We start from the raw sequence: 16,884 nt of genomic DNA on the forward strand, positions 1-16,884 counted from the left end.
AGGAAGCCTGAAACACAAACAACAAGTATTTGAAAGATTTGATTTGAGCCCAGGTCAGAGTTGTAGTAGTTCTTACTGCGGTAGCAGCACTGGTGACTGCAGTCATGTCTAGAGTAGTAGATATAGGGACTGTAGTAGTATTAGTAGTGACTGTAATTCTATAGTAGTGACTACAGTCAGAAACCAGCACAAGCTCTACAGCAGCTGGACTCACAAGAGGTCGTAGGTCAGGGTGTGCCAGGATGTAACCGTTGTTGGTGATGAGGAAGGCATAACCATGGGGACCCAGCCTATATCTGGGAGCCAGCTTCATGACCTCCAGCAGGGGGATGTCAGAACCTACCACACCCAGCAGGATCCCATGGGACAGCTGGAGGATAAAGGGGGAGAGAAGGGTTTATAAGACTTGTAATGGCAACAACTACTGTAACATGTCACTGCAACACTGCTGTACAGTACACAAAGTGAGCTGCTTAACCTGGTTCAAACATATAACACATACCTTTTATAGCTCTACTTTACTACAGTTTTGACCTCGTCCCCCAGGCTATAAGGGAAGAAGTGTCTGGGGCATGAGACTACAATTGCAACTTCTACTGTTGTTACTTTGATTACCACCATGCCTATGTTTAATATATATTTAATTCTAACAAAGGTTTTCAGTCCACTGACCGTCTCTTTCTTCTTGCTGAAGACAGGCATTGCCACGGAGGTCATGAGAAGTAAACTTTGAGACTTTGTGGCAAAGAGCTAAAGGAGAAATGGCAGAGTTAACACATATTTATGCATTTTTTAAATCCTAAACCAAATCAAAAAGCTGTTGGTTCTGGTACTACTACTACTTGTTGACTACTAATACCTGCAATAAAAACTTGCTGCACTAGAGGGTGCCATACAACTGCAGTTGATGATCTTAAGCTTGGGAGAATACATTCACTATTACCAAAAAAGCCTAAACAGAAGTGGAATGCACTAAAAGAGCTTCACTAGTAGACAAGCTGTATTTCCCACAGTGGCTAGTCTCTTTTTACCTCCTTCGTATTGGGTAGCTGTCAGTGTGAGTGAGTGAGTGTCAGGTCCAGTGATAGAGGTGAGGTGAGATGAGAGAATGAGCACAGTAGCAGGACAGAAGACAAACATAGGGAGGACTCATGAACAACACAGATACACAGAATGAATGAACTAATGTAACTGACAGCACACATGAGAATACAGTAGACAGTTGACTTTCAAACATGACAATATGAGGTGACAATCATGGGGTTAAATCAAATGCAACAATAATGCTTTGCCTTTGAAGCCCAAAAAAGTGCAGTTCTGTAAGAAAGGCAGAATGCAGTTATTAGGCAAAGCACACTGGGTAAGTATAGCTGCCGTACTCACCACAGTGTCCATGTAGGCCTCTGTCCAGATTATGTCATGATTGTGATTGATGACCATTGGTCGACTCAAGACATGAAGGTACTCCATGACATTCTCCTGTACATCAGCCAGAGTGGAGATGTGTGTGTAGTAACCCTTGTTGTTGCAGGCGATCCACTTGGTGTTGTCTGCAAAGGTCATCTCTCTGCCTATTAGGTAAGTGAAGAGGCGCACCTGAAAGAGACAGTATTGGAGACTGATATTCAATTCAGTAAGTTCAATGAGTAAATACTGAACATATTACACTGATAAGGCTGTTACAGTAATGTCCTCTATTATAGACCTAGCTTTTCTGGGTCAGTAGGGAAATAGAGAAGAATAGTACCGTAAATAAGTATTTATGTAGGTCAAGTGGGTGTGTAGTTATTCAAATAGAGTAAATAGTCGTTTTGCCCTACAGTACCCTGCGATCAGGCCAGTTGAACTCTTCAAACACGTCCTTGAAGTCCTCCATGGCTCCATCTGTGATCAGCATGATGGCCTGGTTGCACAGGCTGCCTTGGCCCTTGGTCGCTGCCTGGGAGGAAGAACCACACAGGGAAGGACTGATACTCGGCCAACAGCATTTGTGTGGAAGTATGTGTGTGTGGGGGGGTTGTTATGTATGTGATTGTGTGTGTGTTTGTGTGTGTGCTGGAGGCAAACCTCGTTCAGGATTTTGAACGATTCCTTCATGGCCTTTGCAACTTTGCCCTCTCCCTTGACATGCAGCTCATCCACCAGCACCTTAAAATGCTGGACAGTGTGAGAGAGAGAGAGAGAGAGAGAGAGAGAGAGAGAGAGAGAGAGAGAGAGAGAGAGAGAGAGAGAGAGAGAGAGAGAGAGAGAGAGAGAGAGAGAGAGAGAGAGAGAGAGAGAGAGAGAGATTGCGTCAGCACTTTTTATGGTGAGAATACAATGTGAAGTACAGACAATTATCAATTATGCAGCACAGGACAGGACAAGACAGGACAGGACAAGACAGCACAGGACAAGACAGTGTAAGGTCAAATAAACCAGTCCAGTTGACTGAATACCAAGGGAGTTTTTATGTGACCTGTTTGCTGTCTCTGGTTGCTGGCTATTAAGCACTTTGTGACAATTTTATTAAACACACTATTCCAATGGTATTTGATTAATTGAATGATTAAGGAAAAACTATAATGCAAATAAGGAGTTTCAAATGTGTATTACTGTACGTTTGTTTACTTAACACACCTGGTAACTTCACAGGCATGGTTAACCTTAACAAGAGAGAGTAATTATTCTAGGTCCTAAGGGTAACCATAGTCTGTACCTCATTCCAGAGGTTATACCCATTATGGTGCCAGAGGCTTCCAGAATGTTCCTGAGAAGATATGGTTGTAGGATGTAGGAGCAGATGCTAGGTGGTTAAAACCCAGGAAAACATTAGCGGCTCTGCTCATAAACCTATCAGCCCCAAGTGCAAAGTCAACTGGCCTGTCTGCCTGCCTCACTGCCTGCTTCCCTCCCTCCCTGCCTGCCTCCATGCCTGCCACCTCACTCATTTTACTATATGATTACTGCTATGGTACAGTATATGGACATAGAGTGATTGATTGACAGATTGTATCTAACTTTTTAGGAGGTTATACCTCTCACACAGTGCACTGCCTATGCACAAATTCTGCAAGCTAAAATCGTATGGACTGATTTATCAATACATTTTATTGGACACACCTACTCATTACAGGGTTTTTCTTAATTTTTTACTATTTTCTACATTGTAGAATAATAGTGAAGACATGAAATCTATGGAACAACACATATGGAATCATGTAGTAACCAGAAAAGTATTAAACAAATCAAAATATATTTTATATTTGAGATTCTTTAAAGTAGCCACCCTTTGCCTTGATGACAGCTTTGCACACTCTCGGCATTCTCTCAACCAGCTTCATGAGGTATTCACCTGGAATGCATTTCAATTAATAGGCGTGCCTTGTTAAAAGTTAATTTGTGGAATTTCTATCCTTCTTAATGCATTTGAGCCAATCAGTTGTGTTGTGATAAGGTAGGGGTGGTATACAGAAGATATCCCTATTTGGTAAAAGACCAAGTCCATATTATGGCAAGAACAGCTCAAATAAGCAAAGAGAAACGACAGCCCATCATTACTTTAAGACATGAAGGTCAGTCAATCCGGAAAATGTCAGTGCTATGATGAAACTGGCTCTCAGGAGGACCGCCACAGGAAAGGAAGACCCAGAGTTACCTCTGCTGCAGAGGATAAGTTAATTAGAGTTAGAATTGCAGCCCAAATAAATGCTTCACAGAGTTCAAGTAACAGACACATCTCAACATCAACTGTTCAGAGAAGACTGCGTGAATCAGGCCTTCATGGTTGAATTGCTGCAACGAAACCACTACTAAAGGACACCAATAATAAGAAGAGACTTGCTTGGGCCAAGAAACACGAGCAATGGACATTAGACCGGTAGAAATCTGTCCTTTGGTCTGATGAGTCCAAATTGGAGATTTTTGGTTCCAACCGCTGTGTCTTTGTGAGATGCAGAATAGGTGAACGGATGATCTCCGCGTGTGTGGTTCCCACCGTGAAGCATGGAGGAGGAGGAGGTGTGATGGTGTGGGGGTGCTTTGCTGGTGACACTGTCTGTGATTTATTTAGAATTCAAGGCACACTTTACCAGCATGGCTACCACAGCATTCTGCAGCGATATGCCATCCCAGCTGGTTTGCACTTAGTGGGACTATCATTTGTTTTTCAACAGGACAATGAACCAACACACCTCCAGGCTGTTTAAGGGCTATTTGACCAAGAAGGAGAGTGATGGAGTGCTGCATCAGATGACCTGGCCTCCACAATCACCCGACCTCAACCCAATTGAGATGGTTTGGGATGAGTTGGACTGCAGAGTGCAGGAAAAGCAGCCAACAAGTGCTTAGCATATGTAGGAACTCCTTCAAGACTGTTGGAAAAGCATTGCCAAGAGTGTGCAAAGCTGTCATCAAGGCAAACAGTGGCTACATTGAAGAATCTCATATATAAAATATATTTTGATATGTTTAACACTTTTTGGGTTACTACATGATTCCATATGTGTTATTTCATAGTTTGGATGTCTTCACTATTATTCTACAATGTAGAAAATAGTAAAAATAAAGAAGAACCCTTGAATGAGTAGGTGTGTCCAAACTTTTGACTGGTACTGTATATATATATATATATATATATATATATATATATATATATACCAGTCCCTATCTACAGTAGGCTGATGGTTGTTGTGAGTGACAGCTGACCTGGAATACTCTCTGATTTCACACTGGTCTGATGCAAGAAGTAGGAACTAGGCCAAGAGGTGGAGGCAACTATGCCACACATAGCCCAGAAGCAAGCCTGACAGCCAAGGGGGCCACTCACGCTTACACCTCCATAGGGGCGTAATGTCATAATCTAACACTTTGAGTTGCTAGAGCCCTGCTGAGAGGTAAGGGCTCTGTGGCTTAGTGGCCACAGCTTACATTAAGCAGATAATGGACTTACCTCTCGGTTGTCCAAATCAGCCTGCACCAGAGTGCCTTTGAAGCAGGGCTCTACATAGCGCACATAGTCAGTGTACTGTGGGGAGAAAAGATGACAAGGCAGGGTTGGAGTTAGCACAGGTCTTATCAAGTCAGGCTGTAGTCCTGGCAACAGTGTAACAGTGTTGCAATGCAACAGTATTGTGGTACAACGGGTAATGTGTTAAGGTGTGATGGTGTAATGGTAATGTCTTAGTCAACCAAAGATCAACTGAGGATGGGGGTGAATCTTTCACATTTCAATCCATGGAAATCAGAAGACCCTGTTTGAGATTGCTTGGCTATTGGTGTTTACTGGAGGGTTGACTCACAGCGATGACGTTGACAAAGTCGTTCTCCCCCAGTGTGTCCAGGATGGTGTTGATGGTGTGTTTGGCGATGGTCATCTTCAAGCCCTTCATACTGCCACTGATGTCCACCACAATGATAATATCCTTTGGTGAGGTGGCAGCCTGAATATACCTGGGGGACAGGGGGAGAGAAACAGGACTGTAACTCTATGGTGTGTGAGAGGGTTCTACTACCGATACAGTACCTGTTGCCTAATCTTTTGTGGTACAGGGAGTAGGATCGAGACCCCAGTCAACGGTTCTATCTCTCTCTTACACTGCTTCATGAAAATACTTTCCACATATAATTCACAGCCCCTTACTTAACAATTCACAATTAAATAAAAAGCTAGGCCTACAGTATAGGGCAGTGTATAACATCACAACCACAGTTTCCCTCTCTATCAATTTAGTTTCAAAACATGACAGATGCAAATGCAAATGCAATTGCACACACAAACACACACCCACAGACCTCATTGGTATTACTTATATCTATACCAACATATGGCCCCATGTTAGCCCCACTGACCTGGGGCCATTGAGCCATTGGTTAACCACTTAAGGAGCAGTTTGAAGTCTTTCCAGGGGATCAGATTATGCTCTCCTGGCCTGTCTTGGGTGTTATCCATGCCGCTAATATGAAAGCCAGGGGCTGCTCAGGTCCCAGGACACACTCTAACTGAACGGAGAGATAGGGAGGGCAGCCATATACAGTGCCTTTGGAAAGTATTCAGACTCCTTGACTTTTTCCAAATTCTGTTACGTTACAGCCTTATTCTAAAATGGATTAAAAATAATAATAATAATCCTCAGCAATCTACAAAAAATACCCCATTATGACAAAGCAAAAACAGGTTTTTAGACATTTTTGCAAATGTATTACCAATAAAAAACAGAAATACCTTATTTACATATGTATTCAGACCCTTTGCTATGACACTCGAAATTGAGCTCAGGTGCATCCTCTTTCCATTGATCATCCTTGAGATGTTACTACAACTTGATTGGAGTCCACCTGTGGTAAATGCAATTGATTGGACATGATTTGGAAAGGCACACACCTGTGTATATAAGGTCCCACAGTTGACAGTGCATGTCAGAGCAAAAACCAAGCTATGAGGTCGAAGGAAATGTCCCTAGAGCTCCGAGACAGGATTGTGTCGAGGCACAGATCTGGGGAAGGGTACCAAAAAATGTCTGCAGCATTGAAGGTCCCCAAGAACACAGTGGCATTCATCATTCTTAAACGGAAGACGTTTTTAATCACCAAGACACTTCCTAGAGCTGTCTGCCCAGCAAAACTGCGCAATCAGGGGAGAAGGGCCTTGGTCAGTGAGGTGACCAAGAACCCGATGGTCTCTCTGACAGAGCTCTAGAGTTCTTCGGTGGAAATGGGAGAACCTTCCAGAAGGACAACCATCTCTGCAGCACTACACCAATCAGGCCTTTATGGTAGACTGGCCAGACGGAAGCCACTCCTCAGTGAAAGGCACATGACATCCCGCTTGGAGTTTGCCAAAAGGCACATAAAGACTCTCAGACTATGAGAAACAAGATTCTCTGGTCTGATGAAACCAAGATTCAAATCTTTGGCCTGAATGCCAAGCGTCACGTCTGGAGGAAACCTGGCACCATCCCTATGGTGAAGCATGGTGGTGGCAGCATCACGCTGTGGGGACGTTTTTCAGTGGCAGGGACTGGGAAACTAGTCAGGATCGAGGCAAAGATGAACGGAGCAACTTACAGAGAGATCCTTGATGAAAGCTTGCTCCAGAGCGCTCAGGAACTCATAATGGGGCGAAGGTTCACCTTCCAACAGGACAACAACCCTTTAGCACACAGCCAAGACAATGCAGGAGTGGCTTCGGGACAAGTCTCTGAATGTCCTTGAGTGGCCCAGCCAGAGCCCGGACTTGAACCCGATCTAACATCTCTGGAGAGACCTGAAAATAGCTGTTAGCATCATTTGTAGCATCATACCGAAGAAGACTCGAAGCTGTAATTGCTGCCAAAGGAGTTAACTGCCTCAGAAATTGTAGCCCAAATAAATGCTTCACACAGTTCAAGTAACAGACACATCTCAACATCAACTGTTCAGAGGAGACTGTGTGAATCAGGCCTTCGTGGTCAAATTGCTGCAAAGAAACCATTACTAAAGGACACCAATAAGAAGAAGAGACTTGGTTGGGCCAAGAAACAAGAGCAATGGACATTAGACCGGTGGAAATGTGTCCTTTGGTCTGGAGTCAATATTTGAGATTTTTGGTTCCAACCGTGTGTCTTTGTGAGACGTGGTGTGGGTGAACGGATGATCTCCACATGTGTATTTCCCACCGTAAAGCATGGAGGAGGAGGTGTTATGGTGTGGGGGTGCTTTGCTGGTGACACTGTCTGTGATTTGTTTAGAATTCAAGGCACACTTAACCAGCATGGCTACCACAGCAATCTGCAGTGATACGCCATCCCATCTGGTTTGGGCTTAGTGGGACTATCATTTGTTTTTTAACAGGAAAATGATCCAACACCGCTAGGCTGTGTAAGGGCTATTTGACCAAGAAGGAGAGTGATGGAGTGCTGCATCAGATGACCTGGCCTCCACAATCCCCCGTCCTCAACCCAATTGAGATGGTTTGGGATGAGTCGGACCACAGAGTGAAGGAAAAGCAGCCAACAAGTGCTCAGCAAATGTGGGAACTCCTTCAAGACTGTTGGAAAAATAATTCCAGGTGAAGCTGGTTGAGAGAATGCAGAGTGTGCAAAGCTGTCATCAAGGCAAAGGGTGGCTATTTGAAGAATCTCAAATATAAAATATATTTTGATTTGTTTAACACATTTCGGTGACTACATGATTCCATATGTGTTATTTCATATTTTTGATGTCTTCACTATTATTCTACAATGTAGAAAATAGTAAAAATAAAATAAAACACTTGAATGAGTAGGTTTGTCCAAACATTTGACTGGTACTGTATATTATTTAGTATATGTAAAGACATGATTAAATCAAGAATAATGGTTGACAACATTAGCCTATTGTGAATTATGTATTATCACTTCTGAATGATGCCCAGTGTAAGGCAAGAAACAATGCCTTTTTTTTGTGTGACTTTTTCCGAATCATAGTCGCACACCTCATGTAGCCTAGCCCATAGGCCTATATGTTTTGATAACGTTGGTATCATAACTAAAGTGGACAAATAACTTCTTAAAATTAAGCACCTTAATCCGCTTCACAAGGGGTGTAGAGCCCAACTGGCATACATAAGCAACACGTGAGTTTCAAGTTTGGGGAATATCATTTTCACCTTAAAAATGCACCTTTATAATAAAAGCATTACATGCATAATCGCATTTGTGGTCACTTTTGATAATGGTGTTTTTCCACTGATGGAACATTCATGCTTATAGCCTACTGCTCTGTGCGCATTGCTGCACTTATAATGTGAAGAAATAGCCTAATAGTTTATCAACATTTTAAGCTAAACGTTCTGTTCTGTTGTTTCAGCCACGTTGCATAAAAAAGGTTTTTTGATGCTAGTGGTTGTATTAATTTGGGATCTATCGCATCCCACAACTGTCCCAGACCATATTTGGAATATTTATTTCTCGCACAGAATAGAATAGGTCAACTTTTGTACTATGGGGGATAGTATAATAATAATAATAATATAATATGCCATTTAGCAGATGCTTTTATCCAAAGCGACTTACAGTCATGCGTGCATACATTTTTGTGTATGGGTGGTCCCGGGGATCGAACCCACTACCTTGGCGTTACAAGCGCCGTGCTCTACCAGCTGAGCTACAGAGGACCACATAGTAGATTGACATAGGCTACTGCTTTTGCTGTTCGTTAGGCCTACTCATCCTGTTGGCTGACGAAAAGTAAATGTGGACAGCTCTTCCAATATCTTCAATATGCACCTCGGAATTGGATAAGGATGCGCGCAGTTGCGTCCCCGATGTGTCTGTCTTCACTTGTAGCCTGTGAGAAAGACCCGATCAGGTGATGGAGAGCCATGTGAGTGAGAGGTGTTTCGGAGCACGCAGCACTCAGGGAGAAGGGCACAAAGCAGCACTCCGGGCCAAGGGCACAACGGCCACTTGCCACAAAAGGCATGGATTTTTTTAGGGTTCATTACGGCCACACAAAGGGGATGCCACCAGGAAATTCGAGGCATTATCAAGAGCTTGTCAAATTGTGAATGAGAGACTGATAAGGTGTGTGAAAAAACAAAGCAGAGCTCATGCCTTTCAAGCAACTTTTTTAAAATCATCCTTAGAGTCGTATCATGCAGCCTTACAATGTATTAACAATCAAAACATATAGCCCATATAGAACAACTAAAGTTACATTAATAACTCTAAATGTAGCAAATAGGAGTACCTATTTCTTTGTTAACCGCTCAACACAGAATAGCCACATGTGCGCACACCCTCAAATCGAAAATATCCTTTCTATTTTATTCAGCTTTGTTCAATTTTATGTTTCATACTATAAAATACTATAAAATAATCCCACAGAATTGTAAGTAAATCTTGTCTGCTAAATTACATTTACATTTACATTTACGTCATTTAGCAGACGCTCTTATCCAGAGCGACTTACAAATTGGTGCATTCACCCTATAGCCAGTGGGATAACCACTTTACAATTTATTTATTTATTTATTTTTGGGGGCGGGGTAGAAGGAGGGGAGCCAGCAGGCCAGAGGTGGATGAACGCAATGCCCTCGTTTGGGTGTAGGGACTGATCAGAGCCTGAAGGTACGGAGGTGCCGTTCCCCTCACTGCTCCATAGGCAAGCACCATGGTCTTGTAACGGATGCGAGCTTCAACTGGAAGCCAGTGGAGTGTGCGGAGGAGGGGGGTGACGTGAGAGAACTTGGGAAGGTTGAACACCAGACGGGCTGCGGCATTCTGCACAGGCAGGGAGCCCAGCCAACAGCGAGTTGCAGTAATCCAGATGGGAGATGACAAGTGCCTGGATTAGGACCTGTGCCGCTTCCTGTGTAAGGCAGGGTCGTACTCTCCGAATGTTGTAGAGCATGAACCTGCAGGATCGGGTCACCGCCTTGATGTTAGCGGAGAATGACAGGGTGTTGTCCAGGGTCACGCCAAGGCTCTTCGCAGTCTGGGAGGAGGACACAACGGAGTTGTCAACCGTGATGGCGAGATCATGGAACGGGCAGTCCTTCCCCGGGAGGAAGAGCAGCTCCGTCTTGCCAGGGTTCAGCTTGAGGTGGTGATCCGTCATCCATACTGATATGTCTGCCAGACATGCAGAGATGCGATTCGCCACCTGGATATCAGAAGGGGGAAAGGAGAAGATTAGTTGTGTATCGTCAGCGTAGCAATGATAGGAGAGGCCATGTGAGGATATGACAGAGCCAAGTGACTTGGTGTATAGGGAGAAAAGGAGAGGGCCTAGAACTGAGCCCTGGGGGACACCAGTGGTGAGAGCACGTGGTGCGGAGACAGCTTCTCGCCACGCCACTTGGTAGGAGCGACCGGTCAGGTAGGACGCAATCCAGGAGTGAGCCGCGCCGGAGATGCCCAGCTCGGAGAGGGTGGAGAGGAGGATCTGATGGTTCACAGTATCAAAGGCAGCAGACAGGTCTAGAAGGACAAGAGCAGAGGAGAGAGAGTTAGCTTTAGCAGTGCGGAGAGCCTCCGTGACACAGAGAAGAGCAGTCTCAGTTGAATGACCAGTCCTGAAACCTGACTGGTTTGGATCAAGAAGGTCATTCTGAGAGAGATAGCAAGAGAGTTGGCTAAAGACGGCACGCTCAATAGTTTTGGAAAGAAAAGAAAGAAGGGATACTGGTCTGTAGTTGTTGACATCAGTGGGATCGAGTGTTGGTTTTTTGAGAAGGGGTGCAACTCTCGCTCTCTTGAAGACGGAAGGTACATAGCCAGCGGTCTAGGATGAGTTGATCAGCGAGGTGAGGTAGGGGAGAAGGTCACCGGAGATGGTCTGGAGAAGAGAGGAGGGGATGGGGTCAAGCGGGCAGGTTGTTGGGCAGCCTGCAGTCACTAGTCGCAAGATTTTATCTGGAGAGAGAGGGGAGAAAGAAGTCAAAGCATAGGGTAGGGCAGTGTGAGCAGGACCAGCAGTGTCATTAGACTTAACAAACGAGGTTCGGATGTCGTCAACCTTCTTTTCAAAGTGGTTGACGAAGTCATCCACAGAGAGGGAGGGGGGGGGGGGGGGGAGGGGAGGATTCAGCAGTGAGGAGAATGTGGCAAAGAGCTTCCTAGGGTTAGAGGCAGATGCTTGGAATTTAGAGTGGTAGAAAGTGGCCTTAGCAGCAGAAACAGATGAAGAAAATGTAGAGAGGAGGGAGTGAAAAGATGCCAGGTCGGCAGGGAGTTTAGTTTTCTTCCATTTCCGCTCAGCTGCCCGGAGCTCTGTTCTGTGTGCTCGCAATGAGTCATCAAGCCACGGAGCTGGAGGGGAGGATAGGGGACACAGGGAGTCAAAGGATGCAGAAAGGGAGGAGAGGAGGGTTGAGGAGGCAGAATCAGGAGATTGGAGGGAGAAGGATTGAGCAGAGGGAAGAGATGATAGGATGGAAGAGGAGAGTGTAGTGGGAGAGAGAGAGCGAAGGTTGCGGCGGCGCGTTACCATCTGTGTAGGGGCAGAGTGAGTAGTGTTGGAGGAGAGCGAGAGAGAAAAGGATACAAAGTAGTGGTCGGAGACATGGAGGGGAGTTGCAGTGAGATTAGTAGAAGAGCAACAGCTAGTAAAGATGAAGTCAAGCGTATTGCCTGCCTTGTGAGTAGGGGGGGACGGTGAGAGGGTGAGGTCAAAAGAGGAGAGGAGTGGAAAGAAGGAGGCAGAGAGAAATGAGTCAAATGTAGACGTAGGGAGGTTGAAATCCCCCAAAACTGTGAAGGGTGAGCCATCCTCAGGAAAGGAACTTATCAAGGCGTCAAGCTCATTGATGAACTCTCCAAGGGAACCTGGAGGGCGATAGATGACAAGGATATTAAGCTTAAATGGGCTAGTGACTGTGACAGCGTGGAATTCAAATGAGGAGATAGACAGATGGGTTAGGGGAAAAATTGAGAATGTCCACTTGGGAGAGATGAGGATTCCTGTGCCACCACCCCTCTGACCAGATGCTCTCGGGGTATGCGAGAACACATGGTCAGACGAGGAGAGAGCAGTAGGAGTAGCAGTGTTTTCAGTGGTAATCCATGTTTCCGTCAGCGCCAGGAAGTCGAGGGACTGGAGGGTAGCATAGGCTGGGATGAAGTCAGCCTTGTTGGCAGCAGAACGGCAGTTCCAGAGGCTGCCTGAGACCTGGAACTCCAGGTGTGTGGTGCGTGCAGGGACCACCAGGTTAGAAAGGCAGCAGCCACGCGGTGTGAGGCGTTTGTGTAGCCTGTGCGGAGAGGAGAGAACAGGGATAGGCAGAGGCATAGTTGACAGGCTGTAGCAGATGGCTACAATAATGCAGAGGAGATCGGAATGAAATGAACTAAACATCTGGGAAAGGAGAGAGCAAGGCCTCCCTCACCAAAAAAATATAACTCTCCCAACTTCCACCTCAGAAACTATAATTGTTTCACTGAACCACCCGAATAAAACTCTCCCAAATTCCACTTTAGAAATTAGAATTGTTGTAAACTACAGCGGTTCAATGTTTCAAGGACTAGACTCAACTTACTTTATTCAGCTAGCTAACTATGACGCCATAGCTAACTAGCATGCTAGCATCCAACAACACACAGTTTAGCACCAATACTTGGTTACAACAAACTACCAATAGTGTGTTAACACACTAAACAGATAATTCGTGTCCGTGTCTAGTTCTTTCATAACGCAGCAATGATTAAACGTTGGCTAGCTAGCACAAAGATATTGTATTTAGCTACTACAGTACAGCTAGCTGGTAGTGTTGGCTAGCTAGCAATGGCTGCTGTGTTGACTTTGTTTGAAAAACGGCGTCGCTGCGAACGAATGTAGCTGGCTAAAAGGATATTGTATTTAGTTGCTACCTTTGCTAATAGCTACTAGCCAGCTAGTCCAGGAGGTGAGTTAGCTAGCTAGCTTCGTGCTACACCCAGCACCGCCGAATACAAAAGTAACCTACAATAACTACATACAACAACTACCCACAACAGCAACACGATGCCTACCTTTTTTAAATGTAAATGAACTAGTGTAGCCCACAGCCATTTGGCATAGCCAGATCAGGACTTAACATGCTATTCTGTTATTCTGAAATAGACTACATTTTCTTCATGTAATGTTTCTTTAGACCTGTCTAAAATTAATAATGGATTTATTAGACTTTTTTAAATGTAGATGTTCCAAAGGTCTGCATCAGTGGCTTGTAGGCAATGTATGGAAGCCAGGTTATGTTAATTAACGGTAAATTACCGTGAGACTGACAGTTATTCACACCCCATGACTTTTTCCATATTTTGTTGTGTTACAACCTAAATTTAAAATGTATTAAATTGAGATTTTGTGTTTTTATGGAATTATGTTTTTCAGCTTAATTAAAGCTGAAAAGCTTAAATGTATTGGGTCAATAAGTATTCAACCCCTTTGTTATGGCAAGCCTAAATACACTGAACAAAAATATAAAAGCAACAAGTAGACAAGAAAGCAACAAGAAGCTGATTAAACAACATGACCATTACACAGGTGCACCTTGAGGTGGCTTCTTCACCTGCGGGATCGTCTGAGACCAGCTATCCGGACACCTAATGAAACTGTGGGTTTGCACAGCCTAAGAATTTCTGCACAAACTGTCAGAAACCGTATCAGGGAAGCTAATCTGCGTGCGTGTCATCCTCAACAGGGTCTTGACCTTACTGCAGTTCTGTGTCGTAACCGACTTCAGTGGGTAAATGCTCACCTTCGATGGCCACTGGCACGCTGGAGAAGTGTGCTTTTCACGGATGAATCCCGGTTTCAACTATACTTGGCATATGGCAGACAGCATGTATGGTGTCTTGTGGGTGAGCGGTTTGCTGATGTCAACGCTGTGAACAGTGGCCCATTACAATTTACATTTAAGTCATTTAGCAGACGCTCTTATCCAGTGAGTGCATACATTATTTTTATTTTTTTCATACTGGCCCCCCGTGGGACTCGAACCCACAACCCTGGCGTTGCAAACGCCATGCTCTACCAACTGAGATACACCCCTGCCGGCCATTCCCTCCCCTACCCTGGACGACGCTGGGCCAATTGTGCGCCGCCCCGTGGGTGGTGGGGTTATGGTATTGGCAGGCATAAGCTAAGGTCAATGAACACAATTGCATTTTATCGATGGCAATTTGAATGCACAGAGATACCGTGATGAGATCCTGAGGCCCATTGTCGTGCCATTCAACTGCTGCCATCACCTCATGTTTCAGCATGATAGTGCACGGCCCCATGTCGCAAGGATCTATACACAATTCCTGGAAGCTGAAAATGTCCCAGTTCTTCCATGGCCTGCATACTCACCAGACATGTCACCCATTGAGCATGTTCGGGATGCTCTGGATCAACATGTATGACAGCGTGTTCCAGTTCCCGCCAACATCCAGTAACTTCCTTATATGAACTGTAACTCAGTAAAATCTTTGAAATTGTAGCATGTTGCGTTTATATTTTTGTTCAGTGTAAGTTCAGGAGTAAAAGTTTGCTTAACAAGTTACATAATAAGTTGCATGGACTCTACCAACTGGGTAGAGTCCATGCAATAGTGTTTAACATGATTTGTTAATTACTACCTCATCTCTGTACCCCACACATACAATTATATGTAAGGTCCCTCAGTCGAGCAGTGAATTTCTAACACAGATTCAAACACAAAGTCCAGGGAGGTTTTCCAATGCCTCGAAAAGAAGGCCACCTATTGGTAGGTGGGTAAAAAAAGCAGACATTGAATAATCCCTTTGAACATGGTGAAGTTATTAATTACACTTTGGATGGTGTATTAATACACCCAGTCACTAGGAAGGTACAGGTGTCCTTCCTAACTCAGTCGCCAGAGAAGAAGGTAACCGTTCAGGGATTTTCACCATGAGGCCAATGGTGAGTTTAAAACATTTACAGAGTTGGCTGTGATAGGAGAAGACTGAGGATGGATCAACAACATTGTAGTTACTCCACAATACTAACCTAAATGACAGAGTGAAAAGAAGGAAGCCAGTACAGAATAAAACATATTCCAAAACATGCATCCTTTTTGCAATAAGGCAATAAAGTAAAACTGCAAATATTGTGGCAAAGAAATGAACTTTATGTCCTGAATACAAAGAGTTATGTTTGGGGCAAATTCAACACAACTCATCACTGAGTACCACTCTTTATATTTTCAAGCATGGTGGTGGCTGCAACATGTTATCGGTATGCTTGTCATCGGCAAGTACTAGGGAGTTTTTTATTTTTATAAAAAGAAACGGAATTGACCTAAGCACTGGCAAAATCCTAGAGAAAAACCTGGTTCAGTCTGCTTTCCAACAGACACTGGGAGACAAATTCACCTTTCAGCAGGACAATATCCTAAAACACAAGGCCAAGTATACACTGGAGTTGCTTACCAAGACGACATCGAATGTTCCTGAGTGGCCTAGTTACAGTTTTGACTTAAATCGGCTTATATTAGATATTTCTGTATTTCATTTTCAATACATTTGCTAAAGTTTCTAAAAACATGTTTTCACTTTGTCATTATGGGGCCGTGTGTGTAGATGGGTGAAAAAAAGTAATATTGAATCAATTTGGAATTCAGGCTGTTTCACAATAAAATGTGGAATAAGTGAAGGGGTATGAATACTTTCTGAAGGCACTGTAGGTTTCCTCTATTATCTGTGTCTGCTGTTAGCTAGTTACTGGCTAGAGAGGTTTTCAGCCTGCATGGAACAAAAGCAGGGGAAGGGTTGCCCAAAACTCAGATGCAGTTATCATGTCATTACATCAAGAAAGGTCTCGAGATGGCGGAAGTGGATGCTGAGTTCGAATCAAGTAGTGTGTCACGCAAAGTTGGTGAAGATCTTTACTAAAATTAAATGTTTAAAATTGGAGTGGAGGATACGCGTATGAATGATAATGAATCGTTTCTTGTTGGGATGCATTTGTTGAGTCAGGATGCATACGTGAGAGACCCTTTTGAGGTGTCAAAAATGGTGAAGTATGCACTAGGAAAGGTGGAGTCTATCAGGAGTGGTCTTATTTTGATTAATTTTATTTCTGAAGAACAGAGGAAGATTGCAGTGATCCTCAAAAGAATCCGGACAACAGAAGTATCGTGCTTTGAACTTCGGAGCAGAGCACCCGTCAAAGGAGTAATCTCAGGGGTGACGACGGATGTTCAGGTTGAATACCTGAATAGAATTCCTGTGTGGTTGGTGCCCGGTGTCTGACCCGCTGGGTGAATGGAGAAAAATAATAAAGTCTGTCGGTCCTGTTGTTTTTGGATAAAGAGCACCTACCTACGCATGTGAAGCTTGGTTATGTAACATACGCTTTAAGAGCTTTTATCCCCAAACCACTGCAGTGTAAACATTTTAAAGGATTTGGCCATGTTTCAAGTGTGTGCAGACAGACAGAGTATACTGAAGAACGGTGTGT

The 16,884-nt window shown here is 44.1% G+C and overlaps 1 protein-coding gene across 1 annotated transcript in view; it reads right to left on the reverse strand.

Moving 5' to 3' along the window:
* LOC311135357 (voltage-dependent calcium channel subunit alpha-2/delta-4-like) overlaps window positions 1-16,884 on the reverse strand; it is a gene marked incomplete at its 5' end in the record, with an annotated part of 86,564 nt that overhangs the window by 47,472 nt on the left and 22,208 nt on the right. The window contains 7 exons of the mRNA XM_084169299.1: window positions 215-370; window positions 673-750; window positions 1,384-1,596; window positions 1,826-1,939; window positions 2,068-2,157; window positions 4,931-5,005; window positions 5,280-5,430. Of these exons, the coding sequence (XP_084025425.1) occupies window positions 215-370; window positions 673-750; window positions 1,384-1,596; window positions 1,826-1,939; window positions 2,068-2,157; window positions 4,931-5,005; window positions 5,280-5,430 (877 nt within the window). The remainder of the gene's footprint in view (window positions 1-214; window positions 371-672; window positions 751-1,383; window positions 1,597-1,825; window positions 1,940-2,067; window positions 2,158-4,930; window positions 5,006-5,279; window positions 5,431-16,884) is intronic.

Source organism: Coregonus lavaretus (genome assembly GCF_964263955.1).
Source record: "Coregonus lavaretus genome assembly, chromosome: 9".
NCBI lineage: Eukaryota > Metazoa > Chordata > Actinopteri > Salmoniformes > Salmonidae > Coregonus > Coregonus lavaretus.